Source organism: Oncorhynchus masou, chromosome 10 (assembly GCF_036934945.1).
Source record: "Oncorhynchus masou masou isolate Uvic2021 chromosome 10, UVic_Omas_1.1, whole genome shotgun sequence".
Lineage (NCBI taxonomy): Eukaryota > Metazoa > Chordata > Actinopteri > Salmoniformes > Salmonidae > Oncorhynchus > Oncorhynchus masou.
In genome coordinates this window covers 33,961,733-33,974,910 of record NC_088221.1, presented here as the reverse complement: position 1 = coordinate 33,974,910, position 13,178 = coordinate 33,961,733, and the positions used below count along the sequence as shown (strand labels likewise).

At 41.0% G+C, this 13,178-nt stretch overlaps 1 protein-coding gene across 1 annotated transcript in view; it reads left to right on the top strand.

Annotated features, from left to right (window-relative positions):
• Window positions 1-244: 244 nt before the first annotated feature.
• Window positions 245-13,178, top strand: part of LOC135547560 (TGF-beta receptor type-2-like) — a 30,823-nt gene continuing 17,889 nt past the window's right edge. Inside the window, exons 1-3 of the mRNA XM_064976669.1 lie at window positions 245-455; window positions 8,202-8,352; window positions 9,642-9,844. Coding sequence (XP_064832741.1) covers window positions 407-455; window positions 8,202-8,352; window positions 9,642-9,844 — 403 coding nt within the window. The 5' untranslated portion in view covers window positions 245-406. The remainder of the gene's footprint in view (window positions 456-8,201; window positions 8,353-9,641; window positions 9,845-13,178) is intronic.

The following is a 13,178-nucleotide window of genomic DNA, read 5'->3' as shown; positions in this document are numbered from 1 at the left end:
CATGGCAGATATAAAGACAAGACTAAAGCCGACAACATCTAAACACAAAGACAATTGCACCCTCAATTTTCAAGAATGATCGTTCTGAGCTATTATTGTTATTATTAGTATTAGGAGTACTATTTATATTATCCTACTACACATCCCAGTTCACCCTGTCACCCCACATTCTACAGATTTTGGATCCGATATTTATCAAGTTCAATTCCTGGGCGGGTCCCTTAACACAGCTGGATGAAAAACATCTGGATCTGCCTACACGGAACTCCAGCCAAAAGCCCCAAGCCCAACCAGTTGTTCCACTGAATACAGCTTCAATAAACTCACTACTCACATTCTCAAATACATAGAAAGATACAGTTCGACCACGACGTTTTGACCGGGTTTACATTTTTATGTTAAGATTATGGGGTGCTGGAGATTCTCGGCAGTGAATATTGTTCTTCTGTCTTTCTGTAAGTATTTTTTTATTCGTTACTCACTCTGTATTCACTTTTAAGTGTTCAGTGTCCATTGTTTCTTCAATTTCGTGAAGTTGTGAAGGGGGAGGAGGATCAAATGTTTATTCAAAGGAAGATCTGGCCGTGTAAAACAGACTCTCAAAATTACTCTATTTCTGAAATATGACAAGAATACGTTTATTCAGTGGAAAAGTGACCTAGGTGTTATTTTGTGATGGAATAGCGGATTTAATGATAATAAACTGTCACGTTATATATTATTTCTTCCTTTCCCTTTGTTAATTTGTTTAAATCTATTTTTGTATTTACCTTAGCTATGCGATTCATTAAACCAGTAGTTTTACAACATTTGTATGTGCCTGAGCAGTTACTGTCCAACTAAAGGATTTCCTGGCAGTCAACTAAACTAAATCAATAGGAATAGTCCTCGGGAACCTCTGGAGGCACATAATCAAATTGAAATGACTGCATTGTAAAACCATGATCCAAGTCATCCAATCTGGTGAAAAACATTTATGACACTTTGACAGTCCTTTAGCTATGCCTGTTTGAATTATTATCAGCAGACTTTGAATGTTTAATAGAATTTAACTTAAAATCATGTATTGTTTACTTCGATGTTCAAAGGTTTGCCAATATTAACAGAATCCGAAGTAAACGAAACTAACTAACATTTGTCTCAAACAATTTCCCGCAATAATTTCAGATTTTATTTGAATATGAAGTCAATAAGCTATAACAACAACTCACAAACATTAGGGTTATTTTATTTAAGGACATAAAAATAAACAACCCTGGCTTGATCAATACATCAATGTAACTGTAACAAGTTTACTAGACCCGGTCTCAGTAGTTGTGATAGTGAAAAGATACAATAGAACTGTGATGTGATGTGACCACATCAAAAAATGTTACTGCTGCCATCTATAATGAAAATTTCCAAACAGGAAATTGATTCTGAGGCTCAATTATCCCTGCTGCATGCAAATAGGGGCACTTCTCCTCAAGGAATACAAGATTGGAAGCACTGATATAGATTGAGGAGGAGTTTGTAGCTCAAGTACACTCTTGTAGGCATTGTTACTGTAGAAGAAGTGGGGAAACTCCTCACTTGACCCATTTTCAGTGTGTCCTTTTGAGGACTTAAAAAGTTGCACACTTACTGCTTACAAGTGATATTGAGAAATCAAAGGGACAAGATGTTGAGGAGGTCATGTAGCCTACTGTAAGTACTGTAGAGGTAATGGTGTTCTACTCGCATCTTATGAAGATTACTCCTGGGCTATAGAAGCAACTTAAAACTCATTGATATTCATGATACAGAACTTAGTAAGAGTTGAGCAAGTCCTCTTGTGAATGATGTAACTTCTCACATGACCTATTTTCAGGGTTTGCCTTCTTGGGGACATAAGTTGCATACTTACTACTTACAAGTGATATTCAGTGATATGGAGGGAGCAAAGTGACACAGAGCACAATGAATGCCATGACATGATGAGCTTTGTGTTGTGTTCTCTAGCCTGACCTTCCATCATCCCACATCAGCCCACAATGACAAGATTGTGATGACATAAGCAGGCAAAAATAAGATGCAAAAATGCCCCTTCTTCTCCTCCTACCCCCTCCTCCTTCTCTATGTGCCCAGCTTGCGATGGCCACTGGGGACACAAACAGACCCCTGTGTGTTCTGTTAGCCTCTGTATGTGTCCCCTGTATGTGTCCCCTGTAAATGGCACCCTATTCCATATAGAGTGCACAACATTTGACCAGAGCGCCATACACCCTGTTCAAAAGCAGTGCACTACATAGTGAATAGGGTGTCATTTAGGACAAAAAATATTTTTCTACTTTGGTTGGCAAGGGTGGCATTGCACTCATGGAGGAGCAAAGAACGATTCAACCGATTCACAACAGATACAGTGGCTTTTCATTGTTGAGTATGAGAAAATAGCCTGTAGCTATAACAAGAGAGAATACTATGCCCCCAATTTTACCTCTGGCCACTCCTCTTATTTTAGTGGCTTATTCTCATCCTTTGACTAAACTTTAGGCTACAATAAGATGATTCACTTGGAATCATCTTATGTACAATGCACTCGGAAAGTATTCAGGCACCTTTCTTTTTTTGTTACGTTACAGCCTTATTCTGGCCTTCTAGGCAGAGTTTCTCTATCCAGTGTTCTTTTGTCCATCTTAATCTTTTCTTTTTATTGGCCAGTCTGAGATATGGATTTTTCTTTGTAACTCTGCCTAGAAGGCCAGCATCCTGCCTCTTCACTGTTGACGTTGAGACTAGTGTTTTGCGGGTACTATTTCATGAAGCTACTAGTTGAGGACTTGTGAGGCGTCTGTTTCTCAAACTACCCATCCTAATATACTTTTAAAATGATAAACTTGGATTAGCTAACACAACGTGCATTGGAACACAGGAGTGGTGGTTGCTGATAATGGGCCTCTGTATGCCTATGTAGATATTCCATAAAAAATGAATAATCAGCCGGTTCCAGCTACAATAGTCATTAACAACATTAACAATGTCTACACTGTATTTCTGATCAATTTTATATTATTTTAATGGACAACAAAATGTGCTTTTCTTTCATAAACAAGGACATTTCTAAGTGACCACAAACTTTTGAATGGTTGTGTATATTTTTTACATAAGTATTCAGATCCTACACAGTACTTTGTTGAAGCACCTTTGGCAGTGATTACAGCCTTGAGTCTTCTTGGGTATGATGCTACAAGCTTGGCACAACTGGGGAGCTTCTCCCATTCTTCTCTGAAAATCCTCCCAAGCTCTGTCAGGTTGGATGTTCGATGATGTTCAATCAAGTTCAAGTCCGGGCTCTGGCTGAGCCACTCAAGGACATTCAAAGACTTATTCCGAAGCCACTCCTGCATTGTGTTGGCTGTGTGCTTAGGGTTGTTGTCCTTTTGGAAGTTGAACGTTTGCCCCAATCTGAGGTCCTGAGCACTCTGGAGAAGGTTTTCATCAAGAATCTCTCTGTACTTAGCGGCATTTATCTTTCCCTCAATCCTGACTAGTCTCCTAGTTCCTGCCGCTAAAAAACATCCGCACAGCATGATGCTGCCACCACCATACTTCACCGTAGGGATGGTGCCAGGTTTCCTCCAGACGTGATTCTGAGCATTCTGGCCAAACAGTTCAATCTTGGTTTCGTTAGACCAGAGAATCTTGTTTCTCATGGTCTGAGAGTCCAGTAGTTGCCTTTTGGCAAACTCCAAGCGGGCTGTCATGTGCCTTTTACTGAGGAGTGGCTTCCATTTGGTCACTCTACCATAAAGGCCTGATTGGTGGAGTGCTGCAGAGATGGTTGTCCTTTTTGAAGGTTCTTCAATCTCCACCGAAGAACTTTGGAGCTCTATCAGAGTCACCTCTCTGACCAAGGCCCTTCTCCTACAATTGCTCAGTTTGGCCGGGGGCCAGCTCTCGGAAGAGTCTTGGTGGTTACAAACTTCTTCCATTTAAGAGTGATGCACTGTCAACTGTGGGACCTCATATAGACAGGTGTGTGCCTTTCCAAATCATGTCCAATCAATTGAATTTAGCACAGTGGACTCCAATCAAGTTGAAGAAACAGCTCAAGTATGATCAATGGAAACAGGATGCACCTGAGCTCAATTTTGAGTCTCAAAGCAAAGGGTCTGAATGCTTATGTAAGTTATTTCTGTTGTTTTTTAATACATTTGCAAAAATGTCTCAACTTATTTTTGCCCTTTCATTGTGGGGATTTTGTGCGTAGATTGATGAGGGAAAAAATATGTTATGCATTTTAGAATAAGGCTGTAATGTAACAAAATGTGGAAAAATCAAGGGTTCTGAATACTTTCTGAATCCACTGTATCTAATGCAATCTTCATATCTCATGTTTTTTTAATATTATGAATATTGACACATTGATTGTGTTATGCTTAAGGTCCAGCTTTAAGACTGGACTAAATCACATCCTTTGATTGTTAGAACTAATATCTGGTTGTGTAAAGTTTATTTATATTTGTTAAAACATTTATTTTGTAATTTAGTAGACGCTCTTATCCAGAGCGCCTTACAGGAGCAATTAGGGTTAAGTGTCTTCATCAAAGGCACGTCAACAGATTTTTCACCTAGTCGGCTTGGGGATTCAAACCAACGACCTTTCGGTTACTGGCCCAAAGCTCTTAACCACTAGATTTTTTATTTATTTAACCTTTATTTAACTAGGCAAGTCAGTTAAGAACAAATTCTTATTTACAATGATGGCCTACCAAAAGTCAAAGGCTTCCTGTGGGGACGAGGGCTTGGGATTAAAAATACTAAATAAATACAATATAAATATAGGACAAAACACACATCACAACAAGAGAGACAACACTACATAAAGAGGGACCTAAGACAACAACATAGCAAGGCAGCAACACATGACAATACTACATGGTAGCAACACAACATAACAACATGGTAGCAGCACAAAACATGGTACAAACATTATTAGGCACAAACAACAGCACAAAGGTCAAGACGGTAGAGACAACAATACATCACACAAAGCAGCCACAGCTGTCAGTAAGAGTGTCCATGATTGAGTCTTTAAATGAAGAGATTGAGATTAAACTGTCCAGTTTGAGTGTTTGTTGCAGCTTGTTCCAGTCGCTAGCTGCAGCAAATTGGAAACAGGAGCGACCCAGAGATGTGTGTGCTTTTGGGACCTTTAACAGAGTGTGACTGGCAGAATGGGTGTTGTGTGTGGAGGATGAGGGCTGCAGTAGAGATCTCAGATAGGGGGAGTGAGGCCTAAGAGGGTTTTATAAATAAGCATCAATCAGTGGGTCTTGCGACAGATATACAGAGATGACCAGTTTTCAGAGGAGTATAGAGTGCAGTGATGTGTCTTATAAGGAGCATTAGTGGTAAATCTGATGGCCGAATGGTAAAGAACATCTAGCCGCTCTAGAGCACCCTTACCTACCGATCTATAAATTATGTCTCTGTAATCTAGCGTGGGTAGGATGGTCATCTGAATCAGAGTTAGTTTGGCAGCTGGGGTGAAAGAGGAGCGATTACGATAGAGGAAACCCTATTTATTGTTTAAGACTAGGCGGGATCGCTCAAAGGGATATATGTGCAGGAGCCCTAGGTAATTTAATTGTGCTCTTGTCTATTTAATCAGGAAATGCTTTCCTTTTGAGTCCTGTGGAGTGGGATGTCAGCATGCTGCATTAATAATGGGGAGATTGGTTGGTGTGGAACGGGCCAACTAATGGCTTGGTTTGGTTACTTTGCTCGATGTGGGGCTCAGCGAGTCTGTCACTTATACAGTAAAACCAGCAGAATACCACTGCTGGCTTGCTTCTGAAGCTAAGCAGGATTGCTTCTGGTCAGTTCCTGGATGGGAGACCAGATGCTGCTGGAAGTGGTGTTGGAGGGCCAGTAGGAGGCACTCTTTCCTCTGGTCTAAAGAAATATCCCAATACCCCAGGGCAGGGTACACTGCCCTGTGTAGGGTGCTGTCTTTTGGATGGGACGTTAAACGGGTGTCCTGACTCTCTGAGGTCATTAAAGATCCCATGGCACTTATTGTAAGAGTAGGGGGTGTTAACCCCGGTGTCCTGGCTAAATTCAGTCAACTTACCTGGATAAATAAAGAGTATACTGTTTGAACTAAGACTTTTCTAATGTAAAGCTAACTTTGCACAAACATGGACTTTACAACGACACCAGGATGGTTCTCTGTCCAAAAGGACAAAAGGAATGAGAGTGCAAATGAGAAAAATAAGAGATTTGGGAGCTTTCTTGTTTTATTTACCCATATTAGGCGAACTAACTTGAACAATAGCAATATCACCATCAACACATAATGTAGAGGATTTTGCATGTTCTGGTGATGTCTTGAACATATCTTCTAAAAACAAGATCCAGACAGAATTCAATAAACATTTGAACCCACTGAGCTTAGACTACATTACATTTTTACAGAACTGATTCGATTTAAAGACCTCACTACTTTCTTAGATTTTTCCTTAAAAACCACATTATTTGAGAGGGTAAATATACATGTATTACAGTATGCACTTGATCTTTTTAGAAACATTAACCTTTCAGCTCTTCCACTGTGTTGGTGTTTTTTGTGTGGTGAGTATAGTCAGTGTAGTTATAAAAATATAATCACAGATCCTACCAATTACGATCTACCCATTTCAGACCAACTTGTATTAGAATCACTACGATGGCATCCCATTTCTATGGGTAAGCTGATAGGGAACCAGGGAGAGTTAGTCGAGACTTGAGGCTGAAACTGAAAACCAAATAAATGCAGCCAACATCCCTGGGCCTCCCCGTTGTAAGCATGCAGCAGAGCGGTTGGATTTCCCATAAGACACAAAGGGGCCGAGCTTCAAACTTGGCTCAGGCGAAACTTCTGGCTTCAATTTATTTCTGGAGCAGTCACTGCTGATTTTAATTAGTTGAACGTTTGTGAAGGGTGCTTTTTTTTGTTGCTTACCCAGCCTTTTTAGTTGTATTTTTTTCTCTATTTTCTCCCCCCTCTTCCTTAGTCTTTGTGTGTGTGTGTGTGTGTGTGTGTGTGTGTGTGTGTGTGTGTGTGTGTGTGTGTGTGTGTGTGTGTGTATTTTGATGGTTGGCATTGGCCAACATCTGGAAGCCTTTGTGTAATATGTGTACAGCCTTTTTTAATGTTTGCGTAGTTTTGTTAGATCACCATCCCTCCCGGAGTAATAAAAATCCCTCATCTGGCTTGAATCAGCCATTAATATTGTTGTTATGTGGAAACACAAGCAGGGAGGGAACGGCAGATAAGATGTGTGGGAAGAAACACTCACTATGCCTTCTAGAGCCTGTGTCAAACCACAGCACCACAGCCAAACCAGGCCTGAGCCAAATACATATTCACTGTGTTTCATTTACAATCAAAAACTTATTTGAAAAAGGTTTGGAATCAATTATATACTTTGTAGATAAGCAAAAATGTATAATAAAACATAAATATTTTGAATAAGAACCATTTACTAGTAAAGCTTCCCTGTATGTCAGTTGTCTCTACCAAGAGGTCTGGACCGTTATGGCAGAGGAATGGGAATGCTCTAATAAATCATGCATTTTAGTGTCATTCAATTTGGTTTGGAAGCACCCTCAAACGCCTACAGTATGAGGCACAGAGTCAAATTGGGCCAATGTCTGCAGACCTTCACACATTATGGATATCCTATCCCAGCCCTTTGCTTATCTAGATAAACCAGGGGTGCGTCCCAAATGGAATCCTATTCCATTTATAGTGCACTACTTTTGTCAGGTTTTGATCAGGACCCATAGGGCTGTGGTCAAAAGTAGTGCATTATCCAGAGAATAGGGTGTCATTTGGGATGCACCCCAGAGCTGTGCCTGCAACCTATCTGATGTGGCTTGTCACAATAAAAAGTGTGTGCTCTAAAATGCAGAACATTTGGCAGATCGGTGTGATAACGATATGGTTTTGGAGATATATCAAAACTTGATTTGAAAGTTAACTTTGTCCTCTGAAGAATGTTGTGAAAACCTGTTTAGCCTTGGTTTATAGTCACAGAGCCATGTAAAGTTGTATAGCCTGGCCCTTTGGTTCTGTTTTGTGCCAGCCATTCTATACGGAGCCAGAACTGCTTTCCTCTGATTATTGTGCGTGTGTGTATGTGCTTGCCTGCGCATGTGTATGCACTTACATGTGTGCATGTGTATGTATTCCACAGGCCTTCCCATCCTCTCCTTCACACACATCAAGACCAGCCTGTGTAAGTGGTGTGACTACTCCAGCCCTATTTGTGAGGACAGTGTGTGTTACACCAACTGTTCCCTCTCCTCCTTCTGTAATCTGAGTGAAGAGATCTGCGTTGCTATATGGTAAGTGTGCAGGTTTCCTAAATTCAAGTTTATTTGAAATAGGCTATATAAAGAATGAGCCTCTCACATTAAAAGCAGCAAGAACATTATGGACAAATACATACAGATATACATACTAAATACAAACAACTAGTAATGTTGATCTGGTTTAGCTTATAAGGGCGGCAGGTAGCCTAGTGGTTATAGTGTTGTGCCAGTAACCAAAAGGTTGCTGGGTCGAATCCCTGAGCTGACAAGGTAAATCTTTGTTGTTCTCCCCCTGAACATGGCAGTTAACCCACTGTTCCCCGGTAGGCTGTCATTGTAAATAAGAATTTGTTCTTAACTGGCTTGCCTAGTTAAATTTAGAAAAATACATATATATTGCTTCCCATTCGAGGTATAGTATATATACACAATAAGGCCTGAGGAGGTGTGGTATATGGCCAATATACCACAGCTAAGGGCTGTTCTTATTCAACGTGGAGTGCCTACATACAGCCCTTAGCAGTGGTATATTGGTCGTATACCACAATCACCCGTTACCAACGTAATTGGAGCAGTAAAAATAAAAAAATTAGTCAAACCTGTGATATATGGTCTGATATACCACGGCTGTCAGCCAATCAACATTCAGGGCTCGAACCACCCAGTTTGCTTTCCTGTGTTTGCAATGAAGCGGACAAAGTCAATTGTGTCTCTATTTGATTACTACTCTCAGTCTGGTATGCTGGAACCTGGTGGTCAAACCTCTACAGTAATAAAGAAATAGTTTCCTATGGGCCCTGGTCAAAAGTAGTTCATGTTTTAGGATATGCATACTTGGTCTTAGTTCCTGTCCTCATAGCCCCACTTAGCCCAGGGTGGTTGTTTCTGTAAAGTCTATTGGTTGCTCCAATGGCACCCTATGGTCACTGGTCAACAGTAGTGCACTACATAGAGAATATGGTGCCATTTGGGATGCATACGGATTGAAAGAGACTGGTGTTATTGAGACTGGTGTTGTTGGCAGGCTGGATACAAAGCAGATTGGTATGAATATTTGTAAAATAAAAACTTCCAGTCCACTCAAACAAATCATGCATAACAATTCCACACAAAATCACAAAAGTAAAAAGGCAACTTCCAGACCAGTTTGTGTGTGTGTGTGTGTGCCTGCATGTGTGTGTGCCTGCATATGTGTGTGCCTGCATGTGTTTGTGCCTGCACGTATGTGTGGGCCTGCACACGTGTGTGTCCGTCTGCCTGCTCGCCTGCCTGCCTCTCTGCCTGTCTGCTTGCCTGTGTTTGTGGGTTTCCATGTGACCCAGGCGGAAGAACAACCAGAGTACGAGTGTGAAGACGTTATGCCACCAGCCCCAGCAGCCCCTGGAGAACATCATGTTGTCCAACTACTCCTCCAACGAGTGTGTGATGACTCCTCATCCTTCTGAGGACGGGGTCCTGTTCGTCTGTGGCTGCCTGGGAGAACACGAGTGCAACGATAAGCTCATATTCGACAAGGGCTCCAATGGTAAGAAGCAATTTTTTGTTACCCTGGAACCAGGCGTGGTGTACATGGTGCAACCAGACATTTCTTACATTGAAAAGTATTTTATTAAGATTATTTAAGTATTTGACGATTAATTAGGATTATTTACAATTTAGTCTATCAATAAAAAGAGGAGAAACATGTATAATGTACAGTGCCTTCAGAAAGTGTTCATACCCCTTGACTTATTCCTCATTTTGTTACAGCCTGAATTCAAGATGGATTAAATGTGATAATGTTTTCACCCATCTACACACAATTCCCCATAATGACAAAGTGAAAACAGAAATATCTTATTCACATACAGTACCAGTCAAACGTTTGGACACACCTACTAATTCAAGGGTTTTTGTTCATTTTTTCTATTTTGTACATTGTAGAATAATAGCGAAGACATCAAAACTATGAACTAACACATGGAATCATGTAGTAACCAAAAAGGTGTTAAACAAATCAAAATATATTTGAGATTTTTCAAAGTAGCCACCCTCTGCCTTGATGACAGCTGTGCACACTCTTGGCATTCTCTCAACCAGCTTCATGAAGTAGTCACCTGGATTGCATTTCAATTAACAGGTGTGCCTGGTAAAACGTTCTTTTGTGGAATTTCTTTCCTCCTCAATGCTTCTGAGACAATCAGTTGTGTTGTGACAAAGTAGGGGTGGTATACAGAATATAGTCCTATTTGGTAAAAGACCAAGTCCATATTTTGTATTTACATTTACATTACATTTATTTTATTTATTTCACCAGGTAGGCCAGTTGAGAACAAGTTCTCATTTACAACTGCGACCTGGCCTAGATAAAGCAAGCAGTGCGACAAAAGCAACAACACAGAGTTATACATAAACAAACGCACAGTCAATAACACAATAGAAAAATCTATGTACAGTTGTGTGCAAATGTAGAAGAGTAGGGAGGTAAGGCAATACGTACGCCATAGAGGCGAAATAATTACAATTTAGCATTAACACTGGAGTGATAGATGTGCAGATGATGATGTGCAAGTAGAGATACTGGGGTGCAAAAGAGCAGGAGGATAAATAACAATATGGGGATGAGATAGCAGGGTGAGCTATTTACAGATTGGCTGTGTACAGGTACAGTGATCGTTAAGCTTCTCCTTATAGCTGATGCTTAAAGTTAGAGAGGGAGATATAAGACTCCAGCTTCAGTGATTTTTGCAATTCGTTACAGTCATTGGCAGCAGAGAACTGGAAGGAAAGGTGACCAAAGGAAGTGTTTGCTTTGGGGATGACCAGTGAAATATACCTGCTGGAGCGCGGGCAACGGGTGGGTGTTGCTATGGTGACCTGTGAGCTGAGATAAGGCGGGGCTTTACCTAGCAAAGACTTATAGATGACCTGGAGCCAGTGGGTTTGGCGACGAATATGTAGTGAGGGCCAGCCAACGAGAGCATACAGGTCGCAGTGGTGGGTAGTATATGGGGCTTTGGTGACAAAACAGATGGCACTGTGATAGACTACATCTAGTTTACTAAGTAGAGTGCTGGAGGCTATTTTGTAAATGACATCGCTGAAGTCGAGGATAGGTAGGATAGTCAGTTTCACGAGGGTATGTTTGGAAGCATGAGTGAAGGAGGCTTTGCTGTGAAATAGGAAGCCGATTTTAGATTTAATTTTGGATTGGAGATGCTTAATGTGATTCTAGAAGGAGAGTTTGTAGTCTAACCAGACACCTAGGTATTTGTAGTTTTTCACATATTCTGAGTCAGAACCGTCCAGAGTAGTGATGCTATTCGGGCAGGCGGGTGGGGGCAGCAATCGGTTAAAGAGCATGCATTTAGTTTTACTAGCATTTAAAAGCAGTTGGAGGCCACGGAAGTAGAGTTGTATGGCATTGAAGCTCGTTTGGAGGTTTGTTGTCCAAAGAAGGCACCCCGTAGAGACTGCCAGAGGTCCGGACAACATGCCCTCCGATTTGACACACTGAACTCTATCTGAGAAGTAGTTGGTGAACCAGGCGAGGCAGTCATTTGAGAAGCCAAGGCTATTGAGTCTGCCGATAAGAATGCGGTGATTGACAGAGTCGAAGGCCTTGGCCAGGTCGATGAAGACGGCTGCACAGTACTGTCTTTTATCGATGGCGGTTATGATATCATTTAGGACCTTGAGCATGGCTGAGGTGCACCCATGACCAGCTCGGAAACCACATTGCATAGTGGAGAAGGTACGGTGTGATTCGAAATGGTCGGTGATCTTTGTTAACTTGGCGTTCAAAGATTTTAGAAAGACAGGGTAGGATGGATATAGGTCTATAACAGTTTGGGTCTAGAGTGTCTCCCCCTTTGAAGAGGGGGATGACCACGGCAGCTTTCCAATCTTTGGGGATCTCAGATGATGCGAAAGAGAGGTTGAACAGGCTGGTAATAGGGGTTGCAACAATTTTGGCAGATCATTTTAAAAATAGAGGGTCCAGATTGTCTAGCCCCGCTGATATGTTGGGATCCAGATTTTGCAGCTCTTTCAGAACATCAGCTGTCTGGATTTGGGTGGATTTGGGTAGAAAAATGCTTATTGAAATGATCGATTATCATAGATTTATCGGTGGTGACAGTGTTACCTAGTCTCAGTGCAGTGGGCAGCTGAGAGGAGGTGCTCTTATTCTCCATGGACTTTACAGTGTCTGTTCTTAGTTCTACATTTGTTTTGAACGGGGCATGCTTATTTAAGATGGTGAGGAAAGCATTTTTAAAGAGCAACCAGGCATCCTCTACTGACGGGATGAGGTCAATATCCTTCCAGAATACCTGTGGCAGGTCGATTAGAAAGGCCTGCACGTTGAAGTGTTTTAGGGAGCATTTGATAGTGATGAGGAGTGGTCGTTTGATCGCGGACCCATTACACACGCAGGCAATGTGGCAGTGATTGCTGAGATCAAATCAAATCAAATCAAATGTATTTGTCACATACACATGGTTAGCAGATGTTAATGAGAGTGTAGCGAAATGCTTGTGCTTCTAGTTCCGACAATGCAGTAATAACCAACGAGTAATCTAACCTAACAATTCCAAAATGAATACCTTATACACACAAGTGTAAAGGGATAAAGAATATGTACATAAAGATATATGAATGAGTGATGGTACAGAACGGCATAGGCAAGATGGAGTAGATGGTATAGAGTACAGTATATACATATACATATGAGATGAGTAATGTAGGGTATGTAAACAAAGTGGCATAGTTTGAAGTGGCTAGTGATACATATATTACATAAAGATGCAGTAGATGATATAGAGTACAGTATATACATATACATATGAGATGAGTAATGTAGGGTATGTAAACATTAT